We start from the raw sequence: 18,099 nt of genomic DNA, 5'->3' as shown, positions 1-18,099 counted from the left end.
TTTTTCGCGAATATCTGATCGCAAAAATATTGGTTTTGAAAAGCCAATCAGAAAGCAAAGACTCCTCTATGATTGGCTTAGCCGCTGAGATCAGCAGCAGATGTTCACGTGAACCCGCGGTATCGTCTACCGCTTTACTTCCTGGTTTTATTTTTAGATCTAAAATTGTATTTCAAGATCGATTTCTGTGAAAGATTTGGTTTTTGGGAGGAATATTTTTATTAGCACTACAGAAAATATCATTGACCATTGTGCAAAGTCCGGAAAAAAAAAACTTTTTCTCAAATCAGATAGATGACCTTGATATGCTAATTAGCCATGTGCTCAAACTACAAATTCAATCAAATTTAATTCTGCAAAAAATATCAAATCCAATTCAATTTATTTTTTTTGGAGCAAATTTCAGAAAATTCAATTCTATTCCGCATTAAAATGAATTAGACCAAGGGAAAAGATTTATTTGAGGTATTTGTTCCTGCCAGATCCAGTTGCTGTCTGTGTTACTTTTGTATTCTACAATTGTATTGTGTAAATTATTAGGTATTGACTCTCAGCTGGGAGTGTATTTTGACAAATTTAACTCACAGAATGCATCATCATTTGCCATTTTATGAAAAGTTGACAGGCTGGCCATAGTGCCCCTTGGGGCTCTTGTTTAAGATCAACAGTGTTGATCCTTATACAGTTAATCAGTCTCCGGTTAAACAGTATAAGTGCTTATTCCGTATAAATGAATTGGTCCCACTTTTCAGAATTCCCTTTAAAATTATGTGTCTAATTACGAACTCCATAATCCGTATTTTCACTTATTCCGTAGACGAATGCATTGTCTTGTTTCCCAATTTATATGTTATTTCTTATGTGTAATCCTTATCAGCTGTCTGGAACATACACTTGAAGTGAAAAAAGTATAAACATCTGTAATCTAGTGAGGTAAATGTGGTCAGTAGGAAATAGGAGAACCTCCATAAAACACTGAAGTTAATCCATCAATTTCATAGTCTCAATAACCACTTGATAATCAATTGACTTCAGTACAGATGCTATTATTTGTCAATAAGCAAAAATCCTTTGATGAATCGCCCTCAAGTACATAGGCCTATGTTTATGTACTAAAGATGTACTTTATGTACTATGCCCTGTACTAAAGATGGCTGCAAATAGCCCTACTCTACTGAAACCAGTTGATTGGTGTTTCATCACGCTAGGGGGTGTTTTCTTTTCATGTATAAAATGATGTCAAATGGACCATCGGATACCATGAACTTTTTATTCCCCCTCCGAACGGATCGTTTAGTGTAGTTCTACAGTAGTAGTCCACGGTTTGAGAGATAACTAAACCGGCTATTATACGGATTGTGCACTTGAATAGCATATGTCATCAAAATAGAATATTGTGTAAAATTCATTTTCAAATGTGATGTATTCACAAATATCAAATATGGAACTGGTTTGAATTTTAGTTCAGTCATTACTGAAAAATGTGACTTTTAAATCGGCAATTTCAGCACGTGCTCACTGTTATTGTTTATCTTAGCAGGTGCGTGTTTGTGACTTCATCTCAGACAAACGCTCGCGGCTTCCAGTCATTTCATTAGACATTTCATGCGATATCTTATCGTTTTGGAGTGATTTGAATTAATCAACTCTTACCATTGTATAGTGTTGCTACCGTTGTATATGACATGATAATAGCGCCGTAGGTCAGTGAATCGATTATACATAGGATTATACATACACGTACTAGCGCGCACACGTGCTTATGTTGATTGTCATAGTTAACATCATAAATAGCGCCACCTGCGGGTTGAATATGAACTATACGCACAGAGTGAAGGATAAATAGATGACTATTCAGCTAACTTTTACGGCTAATTCTTGCTCCTTTTTGGTTTACCTTTGTCAGCGATATGATGTTGGCAGTGAGCCAATTAATATAAAATCGCGATACGTTTTTTTATGTGAGCATTTGTTTCATTGGTTCTCAGCTTAAACGACATATAATCGATGCGATTGAAGACATGGCGAACCTCCGTCGATGACATGGTCAACTGAGTTAAAATTCTACGAAAAACTGTTTTTGGCGGTAAAATTCTTAGCTCTCGCGTTTAAAATTGCAATGACCTCGATTGGGGGGCGTCGTCTCTACGAGCGAATGTGATTGGCTGTTTTTGGGATATACGGGGAATTCTGGCGCTACTATAATAATTATGGGAAAGCCATGGAATGTCGTACGTTTCATTGGACTAGGTGCCGTATACGTGCCGATTTCAAATGCTCATTGCTGGTGAGGATGTAATTATTTCACTCCTCTGCCATAGGCATTGTTTCATTTTAATACCGGTGATTGTTTTGATTGACATGGAGGTGAAAGCGAATATTCACTTACACGAGGCCTCCACGTGCGCGTGGAGTGCTACACCACACACACACACAAGCTCGTACAGTACACTACGGTGATGCTGTAACGCGTGAACGTTTGACATGAAAATAGGCTGAATAATCGTAGCAGAAGATGAGCGCTGTTTTCTGTTCGATAGAATTTGTAATAGATTGTAATTTCTTGTGACCTGAAAATACTAAGCAGCAAACTATAAGGTCTGTCAAGGTCTGAATATTGTAGTGGTAAATTCCAGGATTTTTAATCTAATAGCCGATTTCTTCTGTACCAGTATTTTAGCTTCCGTGGCCAACATTGGAAGAGGTTTCCAAGACCCAATATTCAGCCACCCTCTGATATGTGACATCATATGAATTTTAGGCCATCCCAAAATAATGGTCTGTTTGTTGTAACCCGACCAACCCGACTTCAGAGGTACCGAGTAAAAACTTTTTTCTGGGATTCATTGAAATAAATTTTATTTTTGATAGAAATGGCCGACCGACCGACCCACTGCCGGCGTATGAGCTACGTATGTTTGAATTCAAGTGTGCATGGTGTGAAAACATGCCTTGACATGTGGCCTAATTTATGTTTCCAGGAAACTGGCAGTGTTCCAATAAGCTGCCACTCATTCTAATAGTGACTATAGTGACTGAATAGCTGGTAACGTAAAAGCTTGCACATATTCAATGTACTGTTTCATTTTTAAGCCAGAGATGATGCTCTGGACGAAGTTATAATTTTAGAATAATTCTTGAAATCTACGCTATTAGACAAATTTCCCGTGCGCAACATAGATGATTTTTTGCGATATTGTTTCCATGTAAAAAAGCCCAAAGGTGAAAAATTTGTTTTTTTTTGCCCAAAAATTTTGCAAAGAAAAAATTTCTACCTACCTACCGACTCATCCTGAAAAGTTGAGTCGGTGTTGCGGCAAACAGACAATTATTTTGGGATGGCCTTATTTGAATATTTTTTCATATTATATTAAACATATTTTTTTGAAAATATAAAATAGTTTCCCTGCCGCGCCTACCTGTACCCTACAAAATTTTGGACGTGGACCGCAAACAAATGTATATCTTTGGTCTTATTTGACTACAAAATAATTCTTTAAGAAAGATAAAATACAATATAAACTTGTGGAACTTTGAAGTCATGAATTAAAAAGATTTTTCAAGCAATGCCCTTACTCCAAACAACCTCTAGCTTTCAAGGTAAACCACACTTAGCCCATGGGCAATTTATTTCAATAAGTCACATCTCGGGTCGTTATATGTATACTAAAGTTTCTTCTGGTTAAGAAATCACGGAAAGTACAATTTTGATGGCATTTGCCCTTTAAATCATATACGAGTAATTGTTAATTCGTATCAATTACAAATTATCTGTTATAAGTATAACAAATTATCTGTTATAAGTATATACGGATCACTTACTAAAAAGCTCAGTCCCTAGTGATACAGATTAACCGAGGTTGCGTGTAGAATGGTTCTGTGAATAACTTTCTGTTGGTGGCACAAATATGCCTTATTACAGTTTCCAGGCGCCATGTTTATGGGTACTCGCTGGGTCCGTATTGTTGAACTTTTTCTCCCTATTTTTCCCAGGTTTAATTTTTCTATTTCATTCATATCTCTGAGCCCAGTTTCAGAAAAAAGTTAAACTCAAATTTTTGGTGTAATTGCCATTGGTTACTTCATGTTTTCAATGAGATCAACAATTCAAACTTAACCGTTTTGGGCTTAAACTTTTTCGTGAAACTGGGCCCTGGATTATATTATTAAGATACGAAGTAAAAATCGAACGCTGATGATGATCGAATTTTTTATCAGTCTTCAGTGATCAGTCTTGAAATTGGTATTCATGCGCGGCATAGTGCTGCCGACAATTCAATTCATTCTTTATTGACACAATTAAAATTTCACAATAAAACATTTACTTACAAGTTTTGAAAAAATTCTTTTGATTTTCTTTTACTTTTATTGGATGCTTGCGTTAGCGGCCATTTGAAAAATCTCTGTATGAACATTTATATTTTTCAGTTTAAATATCTAAAACTTAAAAACCGCTTTTCTGTAAAATAAATTCTGAATTGAATTGAAGACTGGTTCCCTGTTTCCAAAGAGCCAGGGGGCGGTAGTCTATGGTGGCAATAAACTTTGGAGGATTGTCATTTGAAGGAAATGCAATTTATTCTTGCTTAATGTCTTTATTATTTCAAAAAGATAAATCGTGGCTCCTATCTATTTTCGTGTTCGCTTCTCTTCATCTGAAGTCACTCGAGTTAGTCACGTATTTTCTTTCAGTTGTAAATGTTTCTATGCAAAATCATTTCAACACAATCCGATTAGTAATCTAGCAATTATCAACATGATGATAGATTCCGTTAAGACACTACAATATTCAAATAACAACTATCCAAAAGCTTGCACTAACTCGGTCCACGTCTACAATAAAACCATTCCGATTCCCAGTCCCCGTGTGTAACATTTCATGTAGTGATGTAAGACAACACCGATCTCTTAGCTCTTTAAAAAGTAATCAATTCAAAGTTCGATTATTTCTACTACAGAAATACAAAACCACCAAGCCAGCTTTCAGTACAAGCCCATTTTTAGAATTTCTTTCTTGTTTTTGTTTTAAACAGGTCCTTAAGTAAAAATTGCTGAAATATTTCATATCGTTACATTATAAACTGTGTTTGTAATGACAAATAATGTGTTATTATTAGGACTTACTGTAATGTTTATTTTTCATTGAAAGATTTTATATTGCAATATTTTTGAAAATGTTTTCAATAAAGTTTGACAACCATTCACTGATATGCAGTTTGAAACTGGAGTGGTTGGATAGAGCAACAAACATAAACCTCAAAAGCTCATGTGGATCTTTGAGAAAATAAACCCAGAAAACAGGCATATTTTAAAATTAAGACAGTATTGAATTCTAAATTACATTTCAGCACAAGTGGTGACATATATATTGTAAATGTAATTGATATGTTTAAAAACATTGATCCAGCCTGCCCGGCGAGGCGGGCCCTGTTCCTTTTCCAAAACTGGAACTTCAGATTATCTAGACGAAGCCTCAAGGTCCATGGACCTCAAGTTTATTTTGGATGTGCATGTTACGGTTGCACGGAGAACCAGCTACATTTCGTTGCTTATTATTTCAGATTTACCTGATCTTGAATAGAAGAATTACAAGCAAAATTTACAACACAGGAAATGCAGACAGTCAACCAATGAACAAATGAAATTTTTAGCATCGCATCTGGAGAAGCTAACCATTTTGAGTAGAAAAGACTTCACGAGTTTTATTCGACTGAAATAAATGAAGGCTTTAATTGCTTTCTCCCCAATCTATGCATCTGTGTTTTCTTGAGATCATTCCGTTAGTAGATATGATGTGTTTCGGATTTGTGTTTGGAAACTACTGGCAAGTTCAGGAGTTTGGTAAACATATATAGAAAGACTACGTAGAAAAACGCGATCATGTTTTATGCTGTACTGATACTATTTGAAATCAGAATAAAGTCGTTTATACAGTTTTACATGATATTTTATGTTATTTGTTGCTTTTTAGGCCACATGAATTAATACTTTTCTTCTCATCAAGATTTTTTTTCGGAAAATGAAATTGGGCAAATATCAATGAAGTCCATATTGTTATCAGCATACTGCAAAATGATGTTCAAAATCCGACGACTATTTTTATATTGTGATATGAATTTCAATGCAGCAACCCCACGATTCGAATTTTATATGAAATGATTTATTGAAACAAAACCACAACGTTTCGGCTGTTGACTAACTGCCATCATCAGGTGGAATGACCAGAAAACAGAAGTAACGTAGCATACAAACTTACAGGACATAAACAAAAGCGAAGTGTCAGAATAAACGCAAACAGAACAAGTGACAAATGAAAACTACTGTGGAAACCACAAAATTCTATGAACAGTTAGGATGAATACAAAAGTGGAGTAGAAGTGGATGGGGATAGCAGTGTGACACAGTGACATTAACCAAAATGTAGTGGAGAGTTGATATGTCTAGATAATAATTGATTATGAGGAGAACAACCAGTATTTAGATTGGTAGATAAGTTGGATTTCACTATGTTTCTCTTATGGATGTCTGTACAAGGATAAATGAGTTTAGAATTTTGAAAGTCAAATTGGTGGTTGAGTGTAAAAACATGGTTTGCTATCCCACTCTCAGGCTTTTGATTATGGATGTCTACCCTATGTTCCTTAATACGTTGACTAAGATTGCGACCCGATTGGTCATTCCACCTGATGATGGCTGTTAGTCAACAGCCGAAACGTTGTGGTTTTGTTTTAATAAATTATTTCATATAAACTTCGAATTGTGGGGCATAGTAAACCGGAAATCAATAAGGTTCACTGAATAAAATAAGATTAATTGAAATTGAATCAAGGTCGTGTGGATAAATATTTTGAATAAAGTCAAAGATTTGCCAATTTGGTTGATGTTAGCCTATGAACGGAATCTTTTGACTAGCTAATGCCATACATAGAGTAGGTTCGAATCCCATGCTTCGGGTGCAATTTATACTTCACAGCCTGTTCATGTTTGTTTAGTCATAGCTTCCAACTTAGAAAATTCCGGCTCTCCGTTGAGAGGTAGATTTTTGGTTCTGGCCATGAAAAATAGAATACACGGAATTTAGAGAATTGGACCGACCATAGCACAGCTGAACCTTAAGTAAATGAAGAAACAATACAGTAATAAAATAATTATTTTTTAATGGATTCATAAGGACTAAAACGTAGCAAAAATACATATCAAAATAAAAAACGATTTACTAAGTACATGTATTAACAGTTGCTCAAAACAGGTCCGTAGGCAGGATTTAAGATTGGGGTTTATTTTATATAAAAAGGCGCTTTCTGGTTCAATATTATGTATGGAAACTGCCCTTGCCATGAATGAAAGTACCTTTCTTTATGGAAAGGGTGCCCTCTAATACGCCCTTTGAAAAGGTGCGTTGTGTCTTATGTGAAAGTTCGTCAAATTTTCAATTATTAAAATCATCGTACGGTATCAGTAATATGTTAGTGAACTGTTGTCCATTTCTTTGATTTAATGTTATTAATTTAAGTACCCCGTGTAGGCCTACACGAAGAGGAAATAATTTCTTTAAGGCACCGGCCGACGAGAAAAATGGGTTTGGTATCCTATATTTTTAGTGAATCAAGGGGTATCTATGCACATATAACCCAAATCAGCGCAAAGAACTGCGATTTATAATAAAGACAAACTGTTATCATGTGAGTTATCATTGATTAACGGAAATAAGTTTTTGTATCTTTTTTGTATCTCGATATGGCTAAATGATAGGGCCTAAGTTGTTTCTCATAATCAGTTGGGGTCATTTTAGTAAACTGCAATAAATTTGAAATCATGAGATCATTTCTATAACAGCAGGTCGGCTGTTATGTGTACCTTGATCATGGCAAAAAGCAATAAGCAGATGAGGAACAGTATAGCTTCTATGTTCGTGCCGTATCCACTACATAGAACGGTAGACCATGCATAAATTGTCGGATTCATACTTTTTTATGGAAAAAATAAAAACTAAATGCTGCCAGCTGGGTCACTTTTGGTCATACTGTTTTCCTTCATAAATGAGAAACAAGGTATCATTTTTTTGGCCTTAGGCATCTAAGGTATCACCAAAGAAGTGTTAGAAATATCAGCTTACCATCATCACTAGTGCTAAGTATCGGCCAACAAACCTCAAAAGTTACAAAAGATGTCAAATAATATTAGAATTATCCATTTTATTGCATTCACCTGCAGAATGGGCATGTGCATGAAAAAAGAACTATGTTGTATAAATGAGGCTCAAAACAATAATCACTCAAATTATAATCGATCACGCATTACAGTTGATATTTGAGGTAAAAAGTAAAATATCCTCCCTCTTTAAAATCCTTCTTGGTTAGAAACCCCACTGTTAAAGCCAGTACTGGGATAAGTGCCAGCTTTTCTGATTTTGAATTGATATTAACTTGCGTGGATTTTAACCTGGGGCGTTTTACTTATATTTGATATTGAATATCAATATAATTTATTGAATACACATTTTATTTCAGTGGAACGTCATTATAATAAACTTGGACATAATCAGTTATATACAGTGCAGTTTACAAACCGAATTTTGCCCCAAGTAAGACTTTTATCAAATTCACACTGGATACAATTTACTAGAGAACGTTCATGAAGTACATACAACAAAATAGCACATTTTCAAAGGTCGTACATTGTATGCAATCGCACTATATTACCAATGAACTCGTACCAATGTATACAAAATAACTTGCGAACGAGGCTTAGTTTCTCTTCTGAAATTGTGAAATATTCAATATTACAATGCGGTAATAAAATCTCTAACCCTTGAATTTGTCGTTAAGCGTTGCATATTTGCTGATTAAGTTATTTTTGTTGCTGGATCTGCATTTCTTTTTGGAAGAACACTTTCTGCTTTACACACGCGTCACTCTGACCCCTGCTGTGGTTATTTATCTATTCACCATGCGTTGCTAGTTACATGAACAGCGTGCCTCGTGTGTGGCTTAGTTAAAGTTTTCAAAGAGACTGGCTCGGCATTCGTTCGAATTTCACAACAGCTTTTGCTATTAGAAAATAGCCTGTGATAAATTTGATGGCTACTTAGGGTCAAGGTTGCCTTAACCTTGCCTTGACCCTTCGAATAAGGCTATAAGAAGATGCCACCATGTCGCAACCACTATAGAGGAATTGAAAGCCGAAAGTAAAGCCATCCGATTGATGAAACCTCCAGAGAATGTAAAAGATCTACTGTCGTTCTTAGGGATGCCGGTAATATTATTTATACATTTGTACCTAACATGTCATCTCAAACGTCAGCAATGCGTGAATTGGTCAAGAAAGATGCAGAGTTTAAAAGTGGTGCTCAAGTCATGATGCTGCCTTTTAGAAAATCAAGGATGCAACTAGCAAAGAAAGGACGCTATGGTATTTTGACCCAAAGAAGGACTCAATATTACAAGTCAACACTTCTTTGAAGGGCATCAGGGTTGCATTGATTCAAAATGATTGTCCTGTAGCATATGCTTCAAAAGCGATTAACCACATGGAGACATAAGATATGCAATTTTTGAACGGGAGATGCTTGCAGTGACATAGAGGTATTGAAAATTTCACACATACATGTACCGTACTTATTCAGAAAGGAGTTTATACTACAATCAGACAATAAACCCATGGAGAGCATATATCTGAAAAATATAACCGCAGCACCCCCTAGATTACAGTGTACGTCGCTTAAGGTCCAGCAGGTAGAGAAATGCTGTTAGCGGTCGCTCTCACGAGAGTATCACCTATCCGAGGTCCGCCGATAGAAGGGATTCCATCATATGCAGTTTTCTGGCACTCCACTGAATAAAATTCGCCGAGATACAGACCAGGATGTAGAACTGTCAGCCCTCAAAGAAACTGTTTTTGTTGGTTGGCCTGAAAGACTCAAATCCCTGCGATATTAAAACCATACAGGACGTTCCAGGATGAACTGTCGATGGAGAATTATCATCTCATGCATTACGGGTCGAGCCCTGAATAATTGCAGCTAAAATGCGCCGATGAATGCTCACTAAGGCCACACCAAAAGAAAATCCTGTTTCTCGGGCAGGGCAATCACCAAAATGGGTAGGTAGGTAAGACATTTTTTTTCTTTTTATAGAAAAAAAATATCGTTTTTTCTATCAGTGGGTAGGTTGCCGTAAATAATTTTTACTGGACAAAATTTTTTTGTCCAGGAATATGATTAACAGCTAGTAGACCACAATAATAAAAGGAAATTGAGGTGTTTGTACAATTAACTATAAAAAAACTATTGAACATATTTCAGGGAATTCCTGGAATTTTACAATCCAAAGTCGCCATCAAAGTCCGATTAGCAAAGTTGTCTGAGCATGGTTGCGCCAATTCCAGAATCAAATTTTAAATCCGATATAATAAAATGTTTTATGATGTTGATCTCCAGTGCCGACATCACGATTTGGTAAAAAAATATTTACGAGAAACGAGTTTGGTAGTCGGTCGCCCACATATATATTTTTGAAAAAAGTTATTTCACCATAAATTTTGAAAAAGGGTGGGTAGGCGATTATATTTTATCCTGAAAATGATTATTTGAAATAGGGAAGTATCGGGTCGGTCGGGCCCGAGAAACGGGGTTTTTCATTTGGTGTGGCCTAAAGGCGTTTTTATTCGATTCGATCCGTGTTGATTCGAGTTGCTTAAATAAAAAAGCCTTATAAATCAACACAGTATATGATATATGAAGGTGCTCTCGCCACGTATGTGCGTGGCAACAGTAGTAGTCCTATATACATTACTACTGTTACTGTTGCCTGTCTGTCCGCAACTGATCAATAAAATACATACACATCGTGGTAGTAGATACAAAATCAACCGTTGCAATGCAATACGCAACGATAAGTAAAACAGGCGCTGAACGCTTTTACGGTTCACCCGATCACCAATCGCGCCGGATCAGTCGACTGAGACCATCACCCCCCTATACTTTTACATCATTTTTGGACTACATGTATTTGTAAAAATGATATTTTTCAATACCGAAATCGGTGGGGAATTCTCATCCCTGACACAAAGAAATACCCTAGTTTCTCATCAGATTTTTTTCTGGAAAGTGACAAGGGTGGGCAAATTTTATTTGTATTTCACTCCTTTAAAAGAGTGAAATAAAAAGCTAAACCGGAGACTTAAAGAAGAGACGACATGGGAGGGAAGTTTCTTTTACCAATGCCATGAACAAATATTACTAATGCAAGTACAGTATGCTAAAAGCTTTGTTTAGAACTAAGAAGCTCCCTAAACCTATAAAATCAAATGATATCTTCACATTTAATCGAAACTGAGACAATCTTTTATGCTATTTTCACGCTTCTTCGAAATGAAGTAAAACGAAAATAACCTGCTGCTGTTTTGTTAAATGTGGATTACCAGTACGTGAAGGATGAGCATGAAAACACCTGCAGAAAAAAACCTCTGTTGCACATTATACAGCCATGCGGGTGAGCGGGTTTTTCATTTTCATAAACAAAGACAATCGCATGTTTTCCGATGCGGGCGGGTGCATTTGACTTTTTAATTTCTATTGGGGACTTTTTTTATGATGCTGTCGGCATTTGACTTTCTTGAGAAACTAGGGTATTTCTCTGTTTGGCCTTATGCCAAGAACACCAAAAGTGGCCACAGAAAGAGCCCATCATACAGCATGAAATCCCACAAAGACCGTAGGAGGTTGTTGGGCTAGAATGAGATAATACATGTATACTATAGCTGAATTATTAATTATAGCTTAATTATTTGCAAGGACCACCTGCACAGCGCATGAAAATTCCGGAAAACGGCTCAATAACTTCTGAGCCCTGGTCCATTGTAACTACATACTAAGCTTTGTCAAACGTGACCTGTACAGCTACCTCTAGAGGTCAAATTGGGAAAACAGCTCTATAACGTCTTGGCCCCAGTAAACCTAGTTTCGTCAAGATCGGATAATAATTGTAGGACATGTAATGATATAAAGATTTTATAAGCGTGACCTGTCCCTAGAAGTCAAATTTGGAAAATGGCTATATCAAATTTCAGCCCTTGCCCCTTAATATCTAAATATTAAATTTTGTCAAGATCAGATTATAATTCTAGTAGATTTTACAAGCACCACCTGTACAGAGCCCCTAGAGATTAAATTGAGAAAACAGCTCTATTAGGCTACAACAAAAGAAAACCCTGTTTCTCAGGCCCCACCGACCTGATATTTTGTTGTTTCAAATTATCGTATTCAGCTAAATATCCCTGACCCTTTTTCAAAATTTTAATTGAAACAACTTTTTTCGAAAATATATATGTGGCCGACTGACTATCAAACTCTCCATTCTTGTAAATGTTTTTTTCTTTTTAATCAAATCGTCGGCACTGAGATCAACATCATAAGACTATTTTATTACGTTGGATTTAACAATTTGCACCTGGAAATGGTGCAACCATGCTTGGACAACTTTGCTTATCAAACATTGAAAGCGACCTTGGATTGTAAAATTCTTGGAATTCTGTGAAATATGTTCAAAATATAGTTTTTTTAATAAGTTATTGTACAAACACCACAATTTCCATTTATCATTGTGGTCTACTAGCTGTTAATCATATTCCTGGCTAAAAATTTGGTCCAGTAAAAAGTATTTACGGTGACCTACCCGATTTTCAAAATATACTCAAATTTTTTTTTCTATAAAGATTCCCTAACTACCTACCCATTTTGGTGATTGCCCCGCCCGAGAAACAGGATTTTTGGCTAGAAGCGGTGGCGCGGTGCTCGTGTAAAATTCTGAAAAATTAGGCACATTTTTATGCAATTTTAGTGCACAATACTGCTTTCAGAAGTACTGTGGACTTCCATCATAGATCAATGTCGGGTGGAATTTTTCGCACATGATTTTCAAAAGAGCACTTGGTCTAAAAAGGTTTGGACCCGAACCCCCCTCTGGGTCCACCCCCTGCCATAGTACCAAGTTTTGTCAAGATCGGATAATGATGGTGAGACTTGAAGCAATTTAAAGATTTTACAAGCACTACCTCTACAGTGCACCCTAAAGGCTGTAATCAAAAATTGCTCCCAATGCCTGCTGTTAACATAAGTCCTGGCTACTTTCCTCAGTTGAAACTTTTGTCCGCTTTTTTAAATATCCCTTCAGGAGAGGTACCTGGCATGACTTAGCAACATCTCTAACTCTGTAACATTTAACTGTCATTTCTAAAGAAACTCTTGAGGATGGGTGGAAGAATACTCTCCGAGACATCAGTAAAGAAAAAAAAGACTAGAATTGAAATTCTTAATATGGACCCTTACTTTACATGATGGTGCATGTTTTATCCATACTATCAATGTCAGTAAGTATACTCTTAACTGCTTGAGTCTAAGCACTTATAATTCATAAAGATTTTATTATAGGCCTACTCCATATTTAAAAGATTTTGAATATGCGCGATTGCCATTAGTGGTTTACCAGTGGCGCGCAATTGCTCAAATCAGATAGTTTTAATTAGGCCACACACGCGCGAGAGACAGACTTTTCATATATATGTACGCAGATAGCAGTAGTGAATATAGATCAAGATCCAAACGACGTAAAGCCAAACAAACAATACACTATATAGTAGTGAGTCTGTGTGACACGCGTGTGTATTAAGCATGAATCTGCACTTAACAAGTCATGTGTTCTTCCGAAAAGAAATGTAGTTCCAACAGCAAATAAATAACCAAATCAACAAATAGGCAATGCTTTCCGACGAAATTCAATAGGGTTAGAGATTTTATCACTGCATTGATGAATATTTTGAAGGTTCCGATGGGAAACTAAGCCTCTTTTGCAAGTTATTTTATATCAAAGGAAGCAGGTGTTGTATACGTTTGCAAAATGGACTTCGCTAAATCGATTGTCCATAATTACTATTTTATTGAATCAATTTGTTGGTTTCTTTAATGACATTCATCAATACTGTTGCAACTCATTACAATTTATATCTTAGGGACGTTTTATTGTGTAGCCCGATAATCCCATATCTTCATTATTTACTGATGGTGATTGTACATTTCGTCGTATTGTTCCAGATTTTAATGATCCTGAACGCCCGTGGATCAAATTGGCTGGATTTATCACAGAGGGAGTTGTAGGTGGTAATCCTAAGTACAAATCATTTCGATTTGATATTTCATCTGGTCCAATACCAATGCTTTTCCTTCTATTATTAGCAATCGGTTTTCGTTTTGGCGGATGGCCTGATCTTTGCTGTCCCGAAGTCAAATTACGTACATGCACTGATGAATTTGAACCATTTCCTTGTACGTTGATAAGGAGTTCTTGAAATCTAGAGGGGATCGATGGTGAATTGTGTGGATATAACGCATTACCATTTCGTGTCCTTCCACTTGGAGGCAGACTTCTAGTATGCTGGTGATGCTCATGCTCAGTCTGATGACTAAAATGAAGTAGAAGTGTGAATGAACATAACTTAATGGTGTAACAATTGCGAATTACAACAAAATAATAAACTTGTGAACAGACATGATCACAATACAATACAGTATAAAGAAATACTATGGCCATCCCAAAACAATTGTCTGTTTGCCGTAAGAACAACTCAAGTTTTCAGGATGAGTCGGTAGGTAGGGAGAAATATTTTTTTGCAAAATCTTAGGGCCAAAAAAACAAATTTATCACCTTTTTATATGCAAACAATATCAAAAACAAGAGGCCCATGGGCCTTGAAGCATTGGTGGATTATACTGTGGTATTAAGTGGTTATAATGTTTTACATCTGCTGGCAAATCTTCTATGACGATGTTGATTGGGAGGACAACAGACTTAAAGGTCTATTGACTAGTACGATTTTATTCCTGAAAATGAATTTATTTTCTGCCAAACGATTTAGCCTAGGCTAATAAACCATTTTACAGTTGCTAGCCGCCATTTTGTTAGGGTACTTTTGTCCTGTATTGTTGGGTCATTTTTTCCCCTTTTTAAAAACTATCTGTGATGCGTGTTGTATCATATTTCATCTGTCCCTGGATGGATTTTGACGGTTTCAGCAACATTTAAACCGTGTGAATCTCAAGTTTTGAGTTATGTAAAAGTCATTTCCAATATTTGCAACAATGCGACATGGGAGCGATATATAAATCGGTGGTCAGTTTTTGCCGTGCGCATAAAAATCCAGGGTACTGTACTTTGAAGTTCGTTATTTTCAGAAATAAGTTTCTAAAAAATCCAAACATTTCAAGAACTGTGCGCATAAACGTCCCCTTTCAGGTGAACTTAAAACTTTTCAGATATCTTTCCAAGTTTTTATCCTATGGCTCTTTAACTGCATTTTTTAACATGATTTTATGTTTTTCTATTCAGAAGAGGCTGTTACCCATTCTTTACTGCCAATGTCAATGCGGACATATCGCTACGCGATTGTTTAACTCGCTCTCATCAACCAGATAATGAATGAGAAAAATGCGATCGAATAACTTTTTGGACCATTAAATCAGAAATCTGGCGACGCTATGTTGTGGTGAATAATTGAAACATTTTTCTTAGTCATTTTCAGCTGTTTCTAATGTTTTACGTGAACGGAGTGACAATTTGAAGTTACTATGAAAATGAGAAGAGTCGGCGCTATTTTTTCGTACTACTATTTTCGATCCATTTTACTAGCATTGGCATGACGTCATAGACGTCAACCAATGCTAAAAAGATATCCAACAGCAGATTTCTGCGTTTCCGCGTAAGATTTTCATCCCTGCTTGAAACACACCATAATGATAGAACATGTCATGAGTTACAAGTTTGTAATTCAGTGTGTTTAAAAAATATCCATAGGTACCAGTATAAATAGACAGATCGCATATAAATAAGGTTTTCTGACCTTTGTCAGAAACTCTGCTGTTATTCTGTTGATTATTATTATTATTGGGGTTTTCTGTTACTTTACAGAAAACCCTTTTGAGATTCGCGTGTTTCTTATTAGGGTTTTCTGTTTCTTCACAGAAAACCCTATTGATATTCGCATGATTATTAGGGTTTCTGCTGCCACAGAGTTTCGTCACATAAAAATCATCTTCTATTAGATTTGACTACTAACAACTTTGAAACGAAATGTTAAACTCTGATAATAATATAACAGTCTCTTTCTGCGCGTAGTTTCTATGGATGTACTGTGCTTCCTTTTTTAAACTTGAAGTTACTTAAAGATAACACCGGTGGAAATAGCAATCATCGATCATGGCACGCATACTGGCACGAATCTGAAAGTTTGTGACGTCATTTCATAAATAAATAAAGAAGGAAGGCTCCGAGAATATCCAAATCACAGGTTACTGTGAATAACTGGGGTTCGACCATTCACAAGTTAAAAATGTACTGCCTTGTTTGTGAAGTAAGTTTAATCGTACTGTTATTAAAAGCAGTTCCTTTTAAACAACCTATAATAGTATAGTTTTGTTCGTGGATATCAATACTTCGAAAAATCAACAGCGGTTTATTTATTTACTGTACCGGTACGTGTTTTCTTCATTGAATTGAATTGGTCCGGTCCAAAAGGCAGGTCATACTAGTTAGCGTCAGAAAACGACAGCGTCGGTGATACCTTGTTATCGTCGATATTAAACGGTCTAAAGTCAGTTTATACATCACATACATTACAAATTGGAGGCCCTTGTACATGTACATCACATCGTGACGCAGCGGCGATGGTTATGTCATAGAAAAGAACAAAGTCAGCTGAAAATACCTACCCACTACACCGATAAAGAATGATTGCTAGCCAGAGACCAGTGACAGTTAGTAATGGGGAGTGCTGGTACCGTTCGTGATTATGTTTTTATAATGGTTATTGGACGTCAATTTCATATGTGAATTGTAGTCCCCATCTGATCGCTTGACTTGTCAGACTGACTTGTCACTCCCCTACTAATAATAGTAACACTATAAGGCCTTCCCTCCTGCATAGTATACCCTATAGGCCAAATTTGTGCTTTGGGCCAAATTCGGTTTTCTTATCTAGTCGACTTTTTTTCGGAACTAATAATAACCGAATATGCGCTTAAACTGTCACTAGGGAATGGTAAAAACACTGTAGCTTCGTTCTTCTCGATGTTATTTCCCCGAAAACCTGGCACATTAGTACTTTGCGCGTAGTAGCACATGCGCGTAGTAGCACTTGTGGGTCAACATATCCATGTTGTGAGTTGACCCCTAGGTGGCACTCTTTCAAAAAACGGAATGTAACAAACTGATTTCGGGTGAAATCTTTGCTCGCATCCCTGAACGACATTCTATCCAGAAAGGCAGAAACCCGTTGTCGCTGCTTGCAGCTATATTTAGGGTTCTCTGTTACATCACAGAAAACCATATTGAGATTCGCGTGATTATTATTATTATTATTATTATTTTTGTCACTACATCGTCGTTCCGGGGATCAGCTGCGAGTTTCTCCTCATCATGAGAATCAAATCGAGTACAAATTAATTTTTTACGACCAAAGTTTTGGCTGCGGGCGTCAAGCAGTTGAGTTTAGCAATACTTATTTTTCTTTATCAAATTAACCGTGTATTTACGAAGATAAATCATAAGTGTACGGGGGAGTCGTAGGCCTAAACTAAACACGCCGAAGAGATAGCGGAGAAAAGCTGTTATGTCGACGAGGTATCAAAATAAAATAATATGTTACTTTATTCGGCCGCAGGCTTCAACCTCTATATCAATACCATCAATACTCTATATTTCCTACAGTACATACCGATCATTGTCAAATGCACAAGGTATTTACTAAATACAAGTATATAACACACTCCTATCCGTACGTTGGACTCACACTTGACATTAGGTGTAAGCATTCGCTGTGGGGGAAAGGAGATCGTTCGCTGTGTCGCTTGAAGTGTTTATCGAGTTTTGCGCGGCTTTAGGCCTACCGGTACTGAGCTTTACTGTCTCAAACACAGGATAATTGTTTAGCTTATTAACGGACTCATTGGATTGAACTTCAAAACAAAATTTACGATATTTAGGAGGGTTGTTATTGAATTTCGTCTGAGCAGACAGCTTTATAAGCCAGACTTTTCATTTGAGTTTTTTC

At 36.4% G+C, this 18,099-nt stretch overlaps 2 protein-coding genes across 2 annotated transcripts in view; one reads left to right on the top strand and one right to left on the bottom strand.

Moving 5' to 3' along the window:
• LOC141911867 (prostaglandin E synthase 3-like) overlaps positions 1-5,946 on the top strand; it is a 29,457-nt gene extending 23,511 nt beyond the window's left edge. The window contains exon 6 of the mRNA XM_074802940.1: positions 5,562-5,946. Coding sequence (XP_074659041.1) covers positions 5,562-5,581 — 20 coding nt within the window. The 3' untranslated portion in view covers positions 5,582-5,946. The remainder of the gene's footprint in view (positions 1-5,561) is intronic.
• A 7,778-nt stretch (positions 5,947-13,724) lies between these two features.
• The window catches only part of LOC141912054 (E3 ubiquitin-protein ligase Zswim2-like), a 115,344-nt gene continuing 110,969 nt past the window's right edge, over positions 13,725-18,099 (bottom strand). The window contains exon 10 of the mRNA XM_074803230.1: positions 13,725-14,457. Coding sequence (XP_074659331.1) covers positions 14,004-14,457 — 454 coding nt within the window. The 3' untranslated portion in view covers positions 13,725-14,003. The remainder of the gene's footprint in view (positions 14,458-18,099) is intronic.

The sequence above is a fragment of the Tubulanus polymorphus genome, chromosome 10, assembly GCF_964204645.1.
Source record: "Tubulanus polymorphus chromosome 10, tnTubPoly1.2, whole genome shotgun sequence".
Taxonomy (NCBI): Eukaryota; Metazoa; Nemertea; class Palaeonemertea; order Tubulaniformes; family Tubulanidae; genus Tubulanus; species Tubulanus polymorphus.
This window is presented reverse-complemented; position numbering and strand designations above follow the sequence as displayed.